Source organism: Mastacembelus armatus, chromosome 7, assembly GCF_900324485.2.
Source record: "Mastacembelus armatus chromosome 7, fMasArm1.2, whole genome shotgun sequence".
NCBI lineage: Eukaryota > Metazoa > Chordata > Actinopteri > Synbranchiformes > Mastacembelidae > Mastacembelus > Mastacembelus armatus.
This window is the reverse complement of record NC_046639.1, coordinates 19,617,179-19,636,532: the sequence shown is the minus strand read 5'-3', so window position 1 is coordinate 19,636,532 and position 19,354 is coordinate 19,617,179. Positions and strand designations below refer to the sequence as shown.

General features: G+C 41.3%; 1 protein-coding gene across 8 annotated transcripts in view; it reads left to right on the top strand.

Annotated features, from left to right (window-relative positions):
* The window catches only part of LOC113145273 (uncharacterized), a 76,780-nt gene that overhangs the window by 13,807 nt on the left and 43,619 nt on the right, over positions 1–19,354 (top strand). For 7 of the 8 annotated variants that reach the window (XM_026331788.1, XM_026331789.1, XM_026331787.1 and 4 more), the window contains exons 1-2: positions 1,497–1,632; positions 2,638–2,966. In XM_026331788.1, coding sequence (XP_026187573.1) covers positions 2,658–2,966 — 309 coding nt within the window. In that variant the 5' untranslated portion in view covers positions 1,497–1,632; positions 2,638–2,657. Of the gene's footprint in view, positions 1–1,496; positions 1,633–2,637; positions 2,967–19,354 lie in introns of those variants that run through there. The other variant, XM_026331784.1, reaches the window with a different exon arrangement.

Below are 19,354 nucleotides of genomic sequence, written 5' to 3'. Positions count from 1 at the left end.
CTGGCAACAGGGCACAGAGACATTTATTTTACAAGTTACATTACAAGTTTCCATGATAGTTTCCACCCAGCAGGCCAGAAACTCTCGAAGCACATGGCTATCTGTCAACCACTGTGCTTATCATCACACAAGTACCAAAGCTACTCTGTTAGCAGCAGCTTATTAAACACAGCAGACTCTCACTGTCCTGAATCACGCAGCATTAATTTGTCTATTTTTCCTTGTAAAGCATACAGAGTACTCCCTCCATTAACAATTGTAAAAGCAAACTTTAAAATAAATTCAGTGTGTCTCATCAGTGTTGGGCTTCACAGCACGAGGTTGTAATGACTGTCCTTTCTGCTGGGACAGTGGTCTCAGTCTAACCCCATGTGCGTGTGATTTACGGGTTCCCCCTCATGTATCGCACTTCGGTTTTGGTCATGTGAAGAAGATTGCTACAGGACTGAGAACTTGTCAAGTTACACTGGTGCAATGTAATGTGGATGTCATTTTAGCCAAATGCCAGTGGTGATGCATGTCTTATTCTTAGATTAAAAAAACATGAAAGACTCAAATATATAGAAAAACATATGGGAAGGCAATCTTTCTAGTCTTTCCTAGTTTTGATCATAGTTAATATGAGTGAAAATAAACAGAGAGGCCGTAAACCAGATTTCCATAACCTCCAGTGGCATTGTATCTCTGAGTAAAGGAACAGAGGAAATACTTAACTATAACAGGGATTACATTAGTATAAACTTAAGTAAGACCAGGATTTAAAGGCTTGTTGCCACAGGTCATCCTAGCAGATACCAGCATCACCTTTTTTCTGCTTTAAGATTGTGGAAAAATTGCTGCTCAGACGTGTCATCTCTAATATTATGAATGTTTTTTTCTAAGCCTTTGGATTTGATTTGATTGCAGTATCTTAAGTGCAGTTGTGAAAATAAAGTCCTGCCATTGGGGTCTGTTTTCAACTTAAGTATAATGCAAGTGTGAAGTGTTTACTCATTTTAAAAAATTGACCTTTTTGGTGGTTCCTTTCTCTTAAATCAATGCAACCACCTAGTGGAGAAATTGTATGCTGTCATAGTGAAAGAAGTAACATACAGCACTGTCAATTACTGGTGGTTAAATATAATTTTTTATAATGTGAAAGACATCACTCCTGCACCCATTTGCATGTAGAGATGTTGTTATAATGTACTCCCAGACAATTTTCACCTAACTCTGCAGTTCCCTAATCCCTAACAAGAGCATACTAAAATGAGAAGTATGTGAGACTTGTTTTTAAAAATGTATTACACAAATTGCATAGATAATAAAACACAAATATGTGTTTCTAACACTGGGGTTCATTCAGATCCATGAAACTACATTTTCCCCTAATTTCTAAACAGCTGCTCACTCACGCAAGGGGCGGGGCAACATTCGTCATGAGATTACCAAAGTAATTTATCCAATCAGAGAGCGCCTCCTTCTGTAACCATTGGTTACCCGAGCAGTGGGCTTATGGGATATATACATGGCAGCCTTCGGGAAGAGTGCATGTTAGCACGTCGGACTGTTCCTCCTGTGTGTTTCATTAAGGGACTAATGGACTTGCAGATGAACATATCGCGATATTGTCGAGAGTCCGTCGTTGACATTGTGTGTATTCATATTTTTATTCCGTGTTTTAAGCACAAGTGACGTTATTGTAGCAATTTAACATTTGGCTCAGCTTCGCTGTGCAGTCGCGGCACAAGCAAAGTGTTTTGTCGTTAACAAGATATTCTTATAGTTAGTGTCACACAGTGAGCATGTTTGTAGCATACGTTTAACGACTGGTCAAAGTTACCATAGGAAGCATGTAATGCTAGCAAGCAAACAGGCTGCTCCAAACCTGATAGCTTAGTGTGGAGTGAACTAGTCTCTGAATCAAACCTTGCAAAAGGATAGAGTTTATTTCTGAGACATGATCTTTTCGTGTTGCATATCTAAGGGCAGTATTTAAAGATAAGAGCAGAGCTAGGACGAGTTTGTCATGTATTTGTCATATAAGAAATTGTAAAATACAATTTTTTTTTTATTTTTTAATATGGACAATAAGATTAGTATATCTAATAGTGGTAAGTTTAGGAGAAGACCAACCAGACTATATGTCTGAAAAGTCACAGAAGCTCTTATAATACCAAAGCAGACAGACACCACACACAATATATACAGTATTAATAACCACAGATTTCCTCTAGTTATAAATGCAAATATATTATAGACCAGTTCTCCTATGATAGACTACTACTAGCCTCGTATTAAACACAGGAGGTGGAAGAATAAATGTGACATTATTTGAAAAGATAGAATTTTCCACGTTACCTGGTGAAAGTCAAAAATATGAATAATAATTAAAATGGAGTTTAAATAGTAATAGAAAACATATTTTCCCTCTAAAGCTCTAATGATGTGATAAATGAAGTCTCTTCTAGCCCTCTTTATTGTCAGCCCCTTTGTTCCCTTATTTTCATGGGCACTAAACTATTGTCAAGACACAGCATTGTGTGTGTGTGTGTGTGTGTGTGTGTGTGTGTGTGTGTGTGTTACTGTCTCTATATTTGTATAAGAGAAGTTTCTGGTTAACAACACCTAACTTGCTCTTTTGTTCTGTGTTGTCAGATTAAGCCAACACGACCATCATGCCTAGTGAGGATAAACCACCACAACAGACCCGTCAGAGAAAAAAGAACAAAAACTCCCGCTCTAAGGGGAAGAGCCCCGGTGGGAGTCCCAGTGCCCAGCTGGGAGACTCTTTTGACCAGCATGATGACCTTATCTTACCCCCGGTCCATCTTCCTCCTAAGAAGCCAGTGGAGGAGAAGCCAAAAGTCTCAGTGGCCAAGGTGGAGGAGGAGTCATCCATAGCTATCTGTCTTCAGGTGCTTTTCCCCTACCTGCTGGCTGGGATGGGCATGGTGATGGCTGGCATGGTGCTGGACAGCGTACAGGTGAGCATCTCAATAAAGTCTAGTAATGTTTGGCAACTTTGCATGAAAAGTTACTAAAGCTATTTTTTGGTAATTAAAACAGATGCAGATTCATTTTCAAGTTAAATGATCATTGTAGTTTCAAACCTGATGTATTCGATGGTATGAAAACAAACCTTTACTCAAACCAGTGCAGAAATGATTTGATTTGGTACTTGTGCCTGTGTGTTAGTTGTGTCTTTATCCTCTGCAAGGAATCACTGGCATTTGGTTTGCAGCCAGCTCGGCTCAGAAAAATCAGGCACACTGCTATCTGCCTTCCCCTGATAAACACACATCTATGCTCATATGGCTTATTCCTCTCAATCCATATGTTGGTCATCAGTAAATCTTCAGTCTTTCCTCTACCTGGATCAGGTGTGTTCAGTCCGTTAGAATCTGGAAGATCAAAGTGAAATGGTATCCCTCAGCTTTTGATTGGCTGACCACACCTGATCCAGGTAATCAGCAGTGGGTAGGGCAGGGGCAGTTGAAACTCTAGTATAAGTTAAGACAGTTAGAGTATAATGTCACAGCTGGAAGATATAAGAGGAATCATGGTACTACTTTTCTTATGTAATATTTGGAATGGTCTCTTATCTACAATATAAATAACATTTATTATTATTATTAGTAGTATGTATGTATCCTTGACACTACAATATATTGCAAAGTCAAAGAAGCTTTATTGTCACTTCAACCATATATAGCACTCGCCGTACAAAGTGAAGCGAAACAACGTTCCTCCTAGACCAGAGGTGCTACACAGAACGCAGACAAGAGCAGTGACGCAGACAGACATAGAGCTATGACAGAAACTAAAATTAAACTAAGAAAAAAATTAAACTATACTTAAGGTGCATTTTAAGAACTTAAGCACCAGAAGTGCACAGGAAGAGAGGGCAGGACAAGACAGTACAGACAACATATAGGCCGACTTTGTGCAAAGAAAAGCAGTGAATGTGCCACAATCATGGTAAGTGGTAGACAATGTGCAAAGAACAATATGTGCATCATTGCAGATATTAAATTGACAAGTGTAAACAGGGTTAATGTAAATGTAAAGTGGCATGTGCATGCGTGCGTGAGTGCGTGCATGCGTGCGTGTGTGTGTGTGTGTGTGTGTGTCCCCGTCCAGTTCAGCTCAGTTCTCTGTTGACATGCCCGATTGCTTGAGGGAAGAAACTGTTTAACAGTCTGGTTGTGCAGGTTCGAATGCTTCGGTACCTCTTTCCGGATGGCAGAAGGGTGAAGAGTGCGTGTGAGGGGTGCGTGGAATCACCCACAATGCTGTTGCTTTGCGGATGCAGCGTGTGGAGTGAATGTCTGTGATAGAGGGAAGAGAGACTCTGATGATCTTCTCTGCTGTCCTCACTATACGCTGAAGGGTCTTGCGGTCTGAGATGGTGCAATTCCCAAACCAGGAAGTGATGCAGCTGCTCAGGATGCTCTCGATGGTCCCTCTGTAGAAGGTGGACAGGATGGACGGTGGAAGATGAGCCTTCCTCAGCCTTCGCAGGAAGTAGAGACGCTGCTGGGCTTTCCTGGTGATGGAGCTGGTGTTGAGTGACCAGGTGAGATCCTCCGCCAGGTGAACACCAAGGAATTTAGTGCTCTTGACGATCTCCACGATGGACCTGTCGATGTTCAGTGGAGAATGGTCATTCCTTGTTCTTCTGAAATCGACAACCATCTCTTTGGTCTTGTCGACGTTCAGAGACAGGTTATTAACTTTGCACCAGGTTGCTAGTTGTTGCACCTTGTCTCTATATGCTGACTCATTGTTCTTGCTGTTGAGACCCACCACGGTCGTGTCATCGGCGAACTTGATGATATGATTAGAGCTGTGCTTTTTTACACAGTCATGAGTCAGCAGAGTGAACAGCAGTGGACTGAGCACACAGCCTGGGGAGCTCCAGTGTTTAATGTGGTGGTGCTGGAGATGCTGTTCCCGATCCGGACTGACTGAGGTCTTCCAGTCAGGAAAGCCAGGATCCAGTTGCAGAGGGAGGTGTTGATGCCTAGCAGACTCAGCTTCTTGATCAGGTGCTGAGGAATGATCGTGTTGAATGCTGAACTGAAGTCAATGAACAGCATTCGTAGGTAAGTGTCTTTATTGTCCAGGTGTGTGAGGGTCAGATGGAGGGTTGTGTTGATGGCATCGTCTGTGGAGCGATTTGGACGATACGCAAACTGCATGGGGTCAAGTGCAGGTGGCAGCAGGTTCTTGATGTGCCTCATGATGAGCCTCTCGAAGCACTTCATGATGATGGGTGTGAGTGCGACGGGACGGTAGTCATTGAGACAGGACACTGGAGACCTCTTTGGCACGGGGATGATGGTGGTTGACTTTAGGCACGTTGGGACGACGGCACTGCTCAGGGAGATATTGAAGATGTCTGTGAAGACATCCGCTAGCTGTTCTGCACACTCCCTGAGCACTCTGCCAGGAATGTTGTCTGGTCCAGCAGCTTTCCGTGGGTTGACTCTGCATAGAGTTTTCCTCACGTCAGCCGTGGTGAGACAGAGCACCTCGTCCTCTGAAGAAGGGATGGTCACCCTCGCTCCCTCCCTCGCTGTCACGTTGTTACGTGCCTCATACCGGGCATAGAAGCTGTTCAGCACATCTGGAAGGGAGGCATCACTGCCACAGGTGGTGCGGGCCTGTAGTTGGTGATGGTTTGGATGCCTTGCCACATGCGCCGAGTGTCGCCGCTGCACTGGAAGTGGCCGTAGATTCTCTGGGAGTGTGCGCGCTTTGCCTCTTTAATGGCTCGAGACAGTTTAGCCCTTGCTGTTCTTAGGGCATCCTTGTCTCCAGCTGTGAAGGCAGAGTCTCTGGATCTTAGCAGCGTGCACACCTTTGCGGTCATCCACGGCTTCTGGTTGGAGCGTATGGTGATGGACTTGGAGACGGTCACGTCATCGATGCACTTCGCGATGTAGCCGGACACTGATGCCGTGTATTCCTCCAAGTCAATAGAGTCGCCGTTGGTTGCAGCCTCCCTAAACATGTCCCAGTCAATGCATTCAAAGCAGTCCTGAAGAGCAGAGATGGCTCCTGCTGGCCAGGTTTTTAACCTGTTTCAGAACCGGTTTAGAGCGTCTGACGAGTGGTCTGTATGCTGGAATCAACATAACAGAGATGTGGTCTGAGTAGCCGAGGTGGGGGCGGGGCTCCGCGCGATACGCGCCGGGAATGTTTGTGTAAACAACATCCAGCGTGTTCACCCCTCTCGTAGCAAAGTCCACATGTTGATGGAATTTAGGGAGCACTGTTCTGAGATTTGCGTGATTGAAATCTCCGGCGATGATGAACAGTCCGTCGGGTTGAGCATTCTGCAGCTCGCTAATAGCTCCGTACAGCTCACCCAGAGCCTCCTTAGCATTAGCGCTGGGGGGAATGTACACTCCAACAATGAAAGTGGTAGTGAATTCCCGGGGTAAATAAAAAGGTCTGCATCTAACAGTCGCAAACTCCACTAGCGATGAACAGTAGCTAGAAACAAGCACAGAGTCCTTACACCATTCCGTGTTGATGTAAACACACACACCACCACCGCGGGTCTTTCCGCACAGAGCTATATTTCTGTCGGCACGAAACGCGGTCAGCCCGGCTAGCTGAATGGCGGCGCCCGGAAAACAAAGGCGCAGCAGTTTCTGTACTCACGCCGTGTAGTTCGCTGGAGTTGGATGTAGTCCAGTTTATTGTCCAGGGATGTGTATTTGGTGTGTTTTTTCCTATAACATCATTGTACATCATTGTAACATCATTATAACGTCATTGTACAGCTGTTAAGACTTATGCTACACTTTGAAAACACAGTGGGGGCTATAGATTTGATTATGATTGCCGTCCATAGGGGATTCAATTTCGGGTCCATTCTGGTGAAAAGGTGAATCAGGACCAAAAACTGCAATTTGTTTGATTTTTGTAGTATGTTATGGTACAATATAATTTAAAATAAATCTGATTTATTTAAGAGAGTGACATGCAAAATGACAGTTTGAACAGGATCAAAGTCTAAAGCCGCTTTAAAGCCATGGTGAACCTTAGAGTTCAGAACTAGTTTCCTTACAGTTGAGCTGCTGCATAAACAAACACGAAAAAGTTAGTAATTTAAGATAAATAAATAATACAGATACTGTCAAAGTAATACCTGCTGGCTGAATACCTGTGTGTCTCCATCATACAAGTTCTTCATTAACCTGAGATTTGAACCTGTGACCTTGCATTTCCAGCCCACTGTGCCCGCCCTCTAAACTCAGTTGACTAACAGACTTGAACCTATTCATTATTAGTGTTCTTGGCGGTGGCTCTGGACCTGGAAAGTAAATATCTCAACCTGAAGGTGTTTACCTGCACAGCAACATTTATAAGCCACCAGTGGAGATTTTGCTGTGGCTTTTCTATTCTGTTTCTAATTCATATGTTCTCTGATACATCATTCATTTTCCAGTAGTAAAGAGGTGTTTGTCAGGACAGTGTGAATGTGGTAATATATTTCAGTACATATTATCTTCATACTGTCATGTACAGACTCACTCAGTAACATGTGTTTGATTTGCATGTAGCATCATCTGGAAACACATGATTTGATGGAATTGCTTTGGGTTTTAGATGAGCGCCAATTTTAGACGAGTAATTGAGCTTAATTTCCTTCATGTTGTCCAAATCAGATACCACAAGTTTGACATTACACACACAGTCAGAAACCTGGCAGACACACAGCAGTACTTTGTCGGTTGTAAGCTTGGTACAAATCCCACTTCAGATATCAGGTGTTCCTGCTGTCTCAAACTGAGCATCTTTCAGATACTGAAAAAGTCTGGATAAATATACTTAAGTCATAAAAAGACACAAATTCATCCTCCTTTATCTCGTCTCTCAGCCATCATCTTCCCATCTATCTGTCATGTTAGTCGAGCTCTTCAGACCAGCTTATACACTTGGTGCATTCACAGGATAAAATTGAATCGTGTGCAATTGCTGCAGTGCTGTGTACTGCCAAGTGCTTGTTTGAATTGGAGTGTTCAGTGTGTTCACTCTCACAGATAAGCAATCTCATCACGTCTCTAACTCTAAGGCTGCCTCCCTGCACACCTTTTCTCCAGAAAAATCCAGTCCCATGGACTCAGACGCAGAACTTACAACGTAAATAAGATAACTTCTGTAATTGAAAAAAAAGAGGAAAGTATGATGTTACAGCAGCCTTGTGATGTATTTCAATAGATTTTTTTTTTTTTTTTTATCTGTAAGCCCACTTTTTAAAAACTTATTGGCGTCCATAAACACTAAAGGAGTAAATCCCGATAAAAAATACAGGAGCTAAGTGTTAATGGAGACTAAGGTTTTTAGCTCTGAGTGAAGTGACCAGTTGTTTCCTTTTACGTTTTGGCTTTTGGTGGAAATCAGTATGGTTAAAGGAGGAGCCTTACTTTCCACCCCTCCCTGCTGACTTCAAGCAGCGCTTTGTCTCGACCATCAATCTTAGAGTTGACTAAGATTTGGCATCATATTGCTTTAATTCTTCGGGGAATTCTGTATTAAGCACCAAGTCAGATACAGCAGATTTCCCCAGTTCTAATTACGAGCTGGATATATTAACTTAAATGCTTTTGCAAGTCTCTGATATTTCAGTTTTTCTTTTTTAATAAATTTGCAAAAATTTCTACATTTCTGTTTTTTTTTTCTGTCAAGATGGGGTGCTGAGTGTACATTAATGAGAAATAAAATGAATTTTTTTTGATTTTGGCAAATGGCTGCAATGACACAAAGAGTGAAACATTTAAAGGGGTCTGAATACTTTCCATACCCACTGTAGGTGGATCAAAAAGCACATTCGATTAACAGCTTCTTTTGCTGGGTAACTTGGGTAATATTGAGGTACACTGGGATGGAGACTCCTCTGGCACACATGAGTTAAAAATAATGTTATTTATAAGTCAGAGTCAATATATGTGCAGTGAAAAGGCCCATTGGAAGGTCAGAAGTGATGTGAGCCCAATTAGCCACTGATGAGACACATCTCGGGTGAAGCCGGCGGTGCTAAAGCGGAGATGCTGAGTTGTAATGTCAGAGTTGAGCTACTTTCAGGCCATTCTGAAAGGGTGGGTTGTTTGATTTGTTATTTTGTACTTAAAAATTTGAAACTTTGCCATCCAATATTTCAGCCATAAAATAAACCATGAAACAGCCAACAGCAATAAGAGAGTGGGTTGGCAGAAGAGGCTACTACCAGCCTATCTGGTCAGCCTTCCAAGAGGACATTAATGCAGAGATGAGTCAAACCTCCCCAGACCAGGGAAACAGGACACAGTAATGATGAACAAACAGGAACATCCTTACATTGTAGTTGCAATACACAGGTCCAGCACAGTGGGTGGAAGACAGACCATGCCTTCACAAAGTCTTTACATCAGTATTTTATCTGCGCAAATATTTTGTGTGAACTTTGCTTATGTGGACTGTGGGTCTCTACAGAGGCTGCTAGCCTGTAGCGCCACCTACTGTATAGCATGGAAGTGGGTAACCTTTGCTGTTCCACACTCTCTTCTAACCAGGACATAAAGGTGCAAGAAACTAAAAATTGTGAATTTGTAGGTTAATTGTTGTTACTTGTGTAAATATTCTTGTTCTCGTTACTTTAAAATGTTGTCTTATTGGTTCAGACAGTTTTAATCAAATTTAGTACTTTCTCATTATATGGAGAAAGAAGTCATCCCAGCATCTCCTCTGATAGGTGATGGGAAGTTGAATTAGAGTTGACAGAAGTGACCTCCAGTTATGTGAAGTGTGGGTGCAGAGCTATTACAGATCATACATATATTTGGAAGATTCCACAACGTGCATTAAAATCCCTTTTAAAGGTTTGGAAACTGGTGTTGCAGATCTGAGCGACAAAAGCTGAAGAAGGTTTTAAGAATAGTTTGCGTAAGTATTTGCCTGCCATGCATGGTTCTTGCATCTGTGTTTATAGGTCTTTACACTGGGAGTGGTTGCTTTCAATATTGAGGCCTGGGATAGTGTTTGTTATAAAACAGTGCCTCTCCTGGGATATCTGCTTTCTCTGTTGCACAGGAATGTAGAGAAATTGAGACCTTGCGGAGACTTCAGGGTAGAACATCCAAGAGAGAAGAGAGAGGCAGAAACGCACACGCACGCACACACACACACACACACACACACACAGAGTTAAGAAAGAGTGAAGTGTATGAATGTAACGTGTGCCTGAGTTTTGTCAGAGCTTTAAACGCTACCACATGCTTGAATCCAGCAGTGAGAGAGACACACGTTTGTGAACATGCTTATGCAACCATACACACATGGTTGCATTGTGCGTGTTAGTGTTTGTGTAATTATACTCACTTATCAGAGAGTGTATAAGAGAGAGAAAAAGTTGACTGCAGTTTTATTATCCTGTTGATGGCTCAGACCACTTTGACTGATTAGGCTGTACTTGGCACAAAACTGTAAGGCTTTGCTTGCCTGCTTAAAGTCAATAAGAAATGCAGGCGAAGAGTTAAAGTCACTCACACACTCACAATCTTACTTTTTATAATGCACAATACTTCTGTGGCAGAATTACATAAGAAGATGTATGGCCAGTCACAAAATGTGTTTTCCAGAAACGGTCATCGCGGTTCAGCATTTCCTGGTCAGCATTACACTTTCTTCTGTGGTCAGACTCTTCTCTGCCCCTTCTGTGCATCTGTGTGTGTAGATACAGGTGTGTATGTATGAATGTGTGTGTGGGAGTGTGGGCGTACGTATTCAGTGGTTAATTTTCCCCATTACATGAATGTTAGACCAGCCCAGGACGTTTCCAAGAGAGACCATTCATTCAGTAAAACAATCCCACATCACGCTCCAGAACCACAATGAGATGAGAAAATCACATCCAGCACAGCTCACATGCAGATTTTATCCAAACCATTCAATAGAGAATCCTTTATGGGAATGGGAGTGTACAAGATGGAGCTTGAGTGTGTGAATGTCTTTTTATGCACTGTTTGTAGTTGTGTGTGAAAAGAGTCCCTCAAGTGTTGTTGATGTTTGTCACACAAAGACTACCCACCATGAAACAGCTGCAGAAAAGCCTCATTTGATGTGTTGGGCTGACATGAACTGTATTATTTAGGGTTTTAGATTATTTTAATAAACTGATGATAAAAGGGTGGCCTGTTGAACGATAGCCAAAGAAGTTGCGAAAATTTAAGAGTAACACAAGTACAGAAGAGTCAGTACAGTAATGAGGAATTATTACATAGAAATATATATATCTAAAGTTTGCCAATATAAGCCACCATAGACCAAATCCATTGGTTTATTAAAGTGAGCAAGGGTGCATGTTTTTTTTTTCTCAAGAATGTAACTTTTCAATCCCAAGAGATGATGTCAAAAGTTGCATAGTCTCACTTTTAGAGTCCTTACGTGGGTGTTCTTGTCACCCAAGACTGCATTGGGTCTAAGTGAAGGACAAGTGGTTTCCTTTTATTGTGGAATATTTTAGGGAAAAAACTGTAAAAACCTAAAGTAGGTGCTGGATGTAAATGGATGCAATTTTAGTCTCTATAAGACCATGGTCACCAAAATAATACATCTGTTCTTGCAGGGAAGATAAAGATTTTTAAATTCATGTTAGCTTCAATTTTAAACTGAGTAGATTGAAGTTTTATGTGATTATTCAACAACTTCGTGCTAAAAACTAATTATAAAACAACCTAAAAGTTAACATTCCCTAATCTAATATTTCTGTATTAGCAATAAATGAAATTACTTTGATGTGAAAGATGATCAACATTAGTGATGATTAGTTATAACAGAGAATTATCACAGAGCTCTGCAGTTTCCCTCAGTTTCAGAGATTTCATTGATGCTTCAAGTTCATTGGACTTGGCCCATACAGTGACTGAATTATTTTTTGTAATAAAAGCCCAGTATCACATCAGTGCATTGACTTGGTGTACCTTCCTTTTAAACTACTTGGTACTGTTATGGTGCTATGATAATCAGAAAATGCATGTGTTTTTGTAGTCTCAGTTCTTAATCTACTAAACAGATCTGGTTTTGGAGCATAGGTGCAGCTTTGCTTTGATTATATCAAGTAACAGCCCAAGGTCCTGCTGGCACACTGAATGTTACTTGGTAAAGAGAAGAAGAGATTTTTCTCTCATACACAAAATAAATAGTTCTCTCTCCCTCTGTGTTGTATACATTCACTTTGATGGTTCACCAGAGTGTGAGTCACCAAAGACAGAAAATCAAAAGTGGTTCAGTGACATTCTTTTGCGTCATTTTGTGTACTTAAAGCTTGGTCTGAAGCAAGCAGAGATCTAAACTGAAACAGCAGCTCTGTCATCAGCAAGCTTCATTCTGCACTGCAGTTTCACACTCAAAGCCAAGCCACAGACAGAAAATATGCATACTCACAAACACCACTTTTCACTTTAAGTAGATTTAACTTGAGCTGAGAAATGCCAGCTCTGCACGCTTTGGCCCATCTTATTTCCAGGTGGCCATGGTTGGAAGTTTGCTTGGCAAAGAAAAGGAGTGAAGAGACACTTTTGTGTCGTATACACCAGACTCATTAACCCACCACTGAGCACAATCAGGCTGATGGCTGGACTCCCTCAGAACAGCCATTGTTATTCTACCAGTTGGTATTCTCTGCTTGTTGTGCATGGTCAGCAGCTACAGCAGAAAGACCACAGAATAACAAACATCAGAAAAAACATCAGATATATTTTTTCTTGCTTTGTGAGTTTGATTTTGGATGAAGGCAGAAGAAGGAAATGTCTCATGTACTGGAATCAGTGGCAGGCTGAGGCAGAAAAAAACTGCTGATCTGATGTGGAAGTGATTTCAGATTTATTTATAGAACAGTATTACAAATGCTTCCAACAGGATTACAGTGGAGGAAGTAGAGGTAGTTAGTTATGATAATACTAATATTCCAACAACATAATTATCCATATGCAGCTGTTGCTCTGGACTGTTTTGTTGGGCCTCAATGACAGCAGGGTTGGTGTAGATGTTTTTTTCCTCTGTTCTGCTTTACAACCTTTCCTGCTCTCCAGCCTGTTTCTCTTTGCTCACAGCAGGCCACTGAGTCTGTGGGAGGAATCAAACACTCTGCACACTTCATTATAAGATCACTGCTGCATATCAAGTTTTCTGAGCTGTCTTTCATGTTTTTGCCTTCCACAAGCTATCAAGTGTCATGAAAAATATTCATTTACATTACCAAAACTTAAAAGAATAAGCATGTAATGTATTACAATTCTCATTAACAAACCTTTGCATAACCTGTCTGCAGGTAAAATGCATCCTGCAAAATGAAAAGCTTTATATAGATTAGTCCGCTGGATTTACTATGGTCACACATGTGCCACAGTGAAGGCTATTATATTAGAAAGAAAAGTGCAAAAAATGTATAAACAAAAACAATGAAGCAGTTAAATTAGTTTTAAAAACATCTATTTACTGTAAAACGAATACTTGATAGTGATAATGGTTTGTGTTGATCAAACTTGGATCCTTTCAACTGTTTTTCATTTTCCTTGCACATTTTTAATGTTACTAATGTAACAGTACTTTTTTTTTACATTATGCCTCCATTTGTCTGCCATTGAAAAAAGGAAACAGAAGATAGAGAGGGATATGACATTTAACAAATACCTGTGGACATTGAAGTTATTTGGTATGGAGCTCAGCTAAGTCACTATGGAGTGCCATGCTAAAAAAATATTGTATTGTAATGAATACTGTTGTGACTACTATCATTTCTTTCTGAACTTAGTAATCTCATAGAAATCCTACTGTTCCCGCTGATTAGCTCTTCCTCACTGGTAAAACTGGTGTGTTGTACCAGGTTTCGGCCAGGAGCTGGCTGTAGAATGAGCTGCAGTCTTAGTAAATGTGTTAAGAGTAGCAGTATAAATAGTTGTATTATAGTAGCAGTTGCAACAGCAGCAGTAATAATGGCAATACAGAGTAAATGACAGGAACCTCAGCGTGACATGAGCAGCATGAGCTGTGTCCCTGCACCTTTGTGCCTGCCTGTAACTGAGTTAGCAGCTGGTTGAGCCATTGAGATTTACAGTGACAGTGTGTATAAAAAAAAAAAAGACACACACACACAGGCACCCTGACCTAACACCATCACTTCCCAAAATCTGTCCACTCATTCAGTACAAGCCCACTATACATGCCCATACATATAGAATGCATCCACAAGAATGCAGGCTGGTACTAGATATCTGGTTGATGCAGTCCAGAAACTTTTAAGACATGCTCAGCTCAAATTCAAAGGCTGAGACCATCTGCCACTGATAGCCCTGTGACAGCTGTGTCTAGGAGAGTTTGAGAATGTAAATGAAAGTGATACTGACGTGAGAAATGTACTATAGACTTTAAATTGATGATGTAACATGAACAGTCAGAGCAGCTGTACTAGTTGTTTCTGACTCAGAGACATAAAGTCCTTTAATTGAAAGTGTTTTAATTGACATTAAAAATCCATCAACTAACGCCTAATAGATGGATGTTCACAGTCCCACCTACATTACATCTATGGGTAAAGACACCAGTTAAACAAATGTGCATGTATTTAGACTTGTGGGAAGACACTGGAGTGAACATACAAATTCCATATGGACACATTGGTTTTTAAATGTATAGGTCTTATTTTATTATTTTTGTTAACCCATGAACACTTTACATTGACCAATTAATCTAACCTGGATCTAACCTCACTCACTCCTACGGGCAATTTAGATTCACCAATCAACCTAACATGCATGTTTTTGGTCTGTGGGAGGAAACCGGAGTACCCGGAGTAAACCCACGCAAGCACAGGGAGAACATGTAAACTCCACACAGAAAGGCCGGGTTATGAACCCACGACCTTCTTGCTGTGAGGCAACAGTGCTAAGCACTCAGCCACCATGCTGCCCTATATGTTTTATTTTTTATTAATTTGCAAAATTGATTTATGTTTTTCAGGTTGATGTTTAGGTTGAACAGAACTTCACAGCAGACATTTTGGATTGTCAGACTGTATGAAGTCAAATGTTTGTTGTGGAAAGAATCGTCTTATTTTTTTATATATCTTATATTTTTTCCACTTCTGTGGTTTCCTCAACCTCAGAAAGTGCCAGGCTTTTTCCAGACTGAAGTTCTCTTTTTCATAGCTGGCATGTTCTCTACAGATGCCTCGGTCTTCTCTGTGAGTTGAAGATCAGACAAGAGTTTACAGAGGGACTCCTCCTGATTGCACTGTTCATCTACATCCATCTCCTCAGCCTCCTCATCAGGCTGGTCCAAATTCATCTCCTCAGCTTTCTCATCAGGCTGGTCTACATCCATCTCCTCAGCTTTCTCATCAGGCTGGTCTACATCCATCTCCTCAACGTCCTCATCAGGCTGGTCCACAAGCATCTCCTCAGCCTCCTCTACGGGCTTCTCATCAGGCTGGTCCACATGCATCTCCTCAGCCTCCTCATCAGGCTTCTCATCAGGCTGGTCCACAAGCATCTCCTCAGCCTCCTCTACAGGCTTCTCATCAGGCTGGTCCACAAGCATCTCCTCAGCCTCCTCTACAGGCTTCTCATCAGGCTGGTCCAGAAGCATCTCCTCAGCCTCCTCTACAGGCTTCTCATCAGGCTGGTGCACAGGCATCTCCTCACGTCTGGTAATTTTCCTTCGGCGAGGTTCATTGTCTTCCCTCTCGCCCGCCAGTGCAGCAGAGAGCTTGATGTTGAGTGAGGTCTGAACGTTGAGCTGGTTTTTCAGCTCCATCAGCTGTCTCTGAAAGTGCCTCACTGTTTGATCGTTGTCTTGCTGGAGGTTTTCGATCTCCTTTGTCATTTTTTGACAAAGAGTGTCCTGCTCAGCCCTCAAGGTGTGGATCAGATAGAGGTCCTGTGCCACCTTGTCAGCATGAGACTTGTTTTTCTCCTCAAGCTCACGCTGAAGGTTGTCAGCCTGCTGCCTGACTGGAAGGACCTCAGCTTCATACCTCAGTGTGACCTCATGGTATGAAGCGCTCATCTTCTCCAGTTCTTCTTGGAGAACTTTGCTCTTCTCCTTCTCCTTCTGGAGGTCAGATGCAAACCTCCCCTGGCTGATTATATGTGCCACTTGCAGCTCCTCATAATCTTTCTGGAGGAGTTTCTTTGGCTTCTTCTTGATGTCGCTTCTCACTTGAATTACAATGTTTGAGGTGCTGAGAGTTTCTGCATCGCAGTACTTCTGCAGCCTCTCCAGCTCTCTTCTTGTTTCTTTTTCCTTGTTGATATACATTTCTTCCAAAGACTTTTGTTTAGCCAGTTGTTTTTTTGTGTCCTCCAACTCTTTGCCAAGTTGGATTCTGCTGTTTTTTTCTTCACTCAGCAGGTCATTAAGCCTCCTTATTTCCCAGTGAAGTGCATCACCCTCCATCCATCTGAACTGATTCTTGGCGGGTCGCTGTCCATAGGGTCTCCTGTTTTGGAGCCTTGGAGTGTAATGAGGCATTTTGTAGCAGGTAGAATCAGTTGTTCTTGAACAGTGCAGTATGAAACTTTGTAGCAATTACAGGTTGAAGGTTTCTCTCAGTGGTGTGTCACTTGCTGAAACGTTTGAAATGGAATGACTGACATGGAAGCTGCAGTTTTGTATGTAATGTAATGGATTTAGTACTTTTTCTGTGACATCATTTGCTTTGATCTCTGCGTGTGTGTGTGTGTGTGCGCGCGCGTGCGTTTGTCTTTGTCATATTGTGGGGACATGAGCCTGACAGCACAGTCACTGGGTGGGGACCAAAATGCGCATGTGCAAACAGCCAGCTAACAGGAAAGCTAGGTATTAGCGGCTAACTCTACGTTTGAAACAATTACCTGCAAATCCAAGCTAGTTATTGTACTCAGCAGTTAATAACAGCAAATCTTGATTGTAATGTAAACTCAGTAACATCAACAATGATCACTTGGACATACACTGTGAAGTTAATACAACATCTAACCCGCTTTTGTATGTTTATTGATATGTCAGTAATGCTAATGCTAAGCTGAAAATTTCGCCATGCCTATGGTTCCTAACACTGATTAGCTGTTAAAATAGGCCAAGAATTATCCAAAATTCACAGATAAAAAAGTCACAGCGGTCTAGAAATACACAAGGGATATTGTGTTACGTATATTAATAAATAATAATAATATAATCTAAATGAAAAGCCTCGATTTTCTGAAACGTACCGACTGGGTTGCCTCGATTGACACAGAGTGACATGCCTGGCGGGCGGAATAGGGGAAACGTGGTAGACAGTTTGACCACCCTTACTGGACGTACTCACTAAGCAAAACAAGCGCTCCTTCACCCAATCCCTTGAGGAGAAAACGTGCTGGAAGCACTTGACTTCGGCGTGGATAATTGGCAGAGGATTGACGTTAATAAAAAGGTAAGTTATGCTTATGTTGAGTTAATATTTAAGTACGTATATTCTGCCGATTAGATATTTAAATGCAGAAGACATTATTTACTTTGGTAAAAGCACATATTTCGTGTTAACTTAGCTATCCGATCATGAGTCGACATTTAAATGCCACCGAATATTGGTATTTTTTGATATTAACAGACGTAGTTCAGCTTGTAAAAAGTTAAGAAACAAATTTTGTGCATGAAGTTGGTTACTTTACTGGTGAGCTAACTACTTTATGCTAGCGAGGTAACTAGCGTTAACGTAACATTAAGCCAGCTGAACTGGCTAGTTAATATGCTAACTTTAGCTAGTTTGTCAGCAACAGGCAGTTTAATTAACGCTAAGCGTATTATAAACGAGTACTTGTAGATTTTCCACGGCGTGTAGACTTGTAACTGTTAGTTGTACTTTTTTGTTACTACCCAGGAGAATAAAATACGATTAGCATATGATTATAGCGTGGGGTGAGGGGGATGATTCGGCGTTCTTGGATCAGTGACGCTAAGCCTCATTAGCGAAACACCAGATGCGCTCTACAGCCGCCGTAACCTTAGGCGAGCTACGGCCAGACTTCATCAGAACAAACTGTGCTGCACGCTGGACACGCTCCCTGTGCACCAGTCTCAGCTGCTAAAGTTTGTCCTGTGCTGTGGACGGCTCGGTTTGATGAAGTTTAACGTTAACTGGAAGCTTGTTTTCTAACGTTATCTTACGATTGGTCGGCCTGTGATCCGCAGACCTGAACTGTGAACACTAACGTTAGTTAACAGTGAAAAGTTAAGAGTTTTATGGCAACAGACCCCGCAGCCTTATTCGTGGAAGCAGCGTGGTATATTTTTAATAATCATTTTTGCTCATGTTTTAGTTTACTGCCTGTGGCTATCACTGCATGATCAACAAAAGGCAAATATGTAAGCCGAGAGAAATATAGTTTCAAATGCATGACCTGAAGAGCTATCTAATATGATATCACACACCCTCAAAGAGGATCATGTTTTCTGTACTCTTAACATGAGTCCTGCTCAGCAGCCACACTGACTTCACATGTCAGTAGTGACTGAAACATCAGGACACCTGTAGGGTATTTGTTGATGACACTGCTTCCTGATAAATGTGACATGATTGAGGATTTTGTAGATACTCCAAAAACAACAATTTAGGTTACTTGCCCATGATGTCATTCATGAACAGCATTGATCAAAGAAATACACCGCATTTATGTGGGAATGTAAAAAATTCCTTGAAAGGTTTGTAAAGTTTAAGATTTGTGGAGCTGTCTGGTTAATAAGGAAACCCCCATTAAACGATGCAATAAAACATGCTTCCAAAGGACAAGACAAGACAGCAGACTTGGAAGTGAAGTACATCAACTCTTTTAAAGGAATGGTCTGTGAGTTTATTTTATACCTTACATATATTTTTGACATAGCTTGTAGTATTAGCATAAATATTACTGCAGTTGTTTTAGTGTAGAAATATAAAAATGCATAGAAAATGAATAGTGCATTTTGTTTTTCCATCCTCAGTTCTATTAATTGTTTTTGTATTGGAGTGTTTAGGGAGTGGCTTGACAGTAGCTGGATGGATTTAGGTGTTTTCAGTAAATGAAGTCAGTTGCTTATGCATTGCAGTGTTCATACCACTCTTATTCTAGTTGTAATTTTTATTAATGATATTCTGTTATGTGGTTATTGATAAATTATAAAAGGATAGAAGAAGAAGTACTTTATTAATCCCCAAGGGGAAATTCAGTAGCATACCTCCTGCATATGCAGTGTCTAGGGATGCAAAGTATAATGGTGAATATTTCTTCAATTCTCCATGCGTTCCCTAGGTCGAGGTGTGTTTGCCAAGACCCCCTTCAAAAAAAGTATAATTGTGAATATTTCTTCAATTCTCCATGCGTTC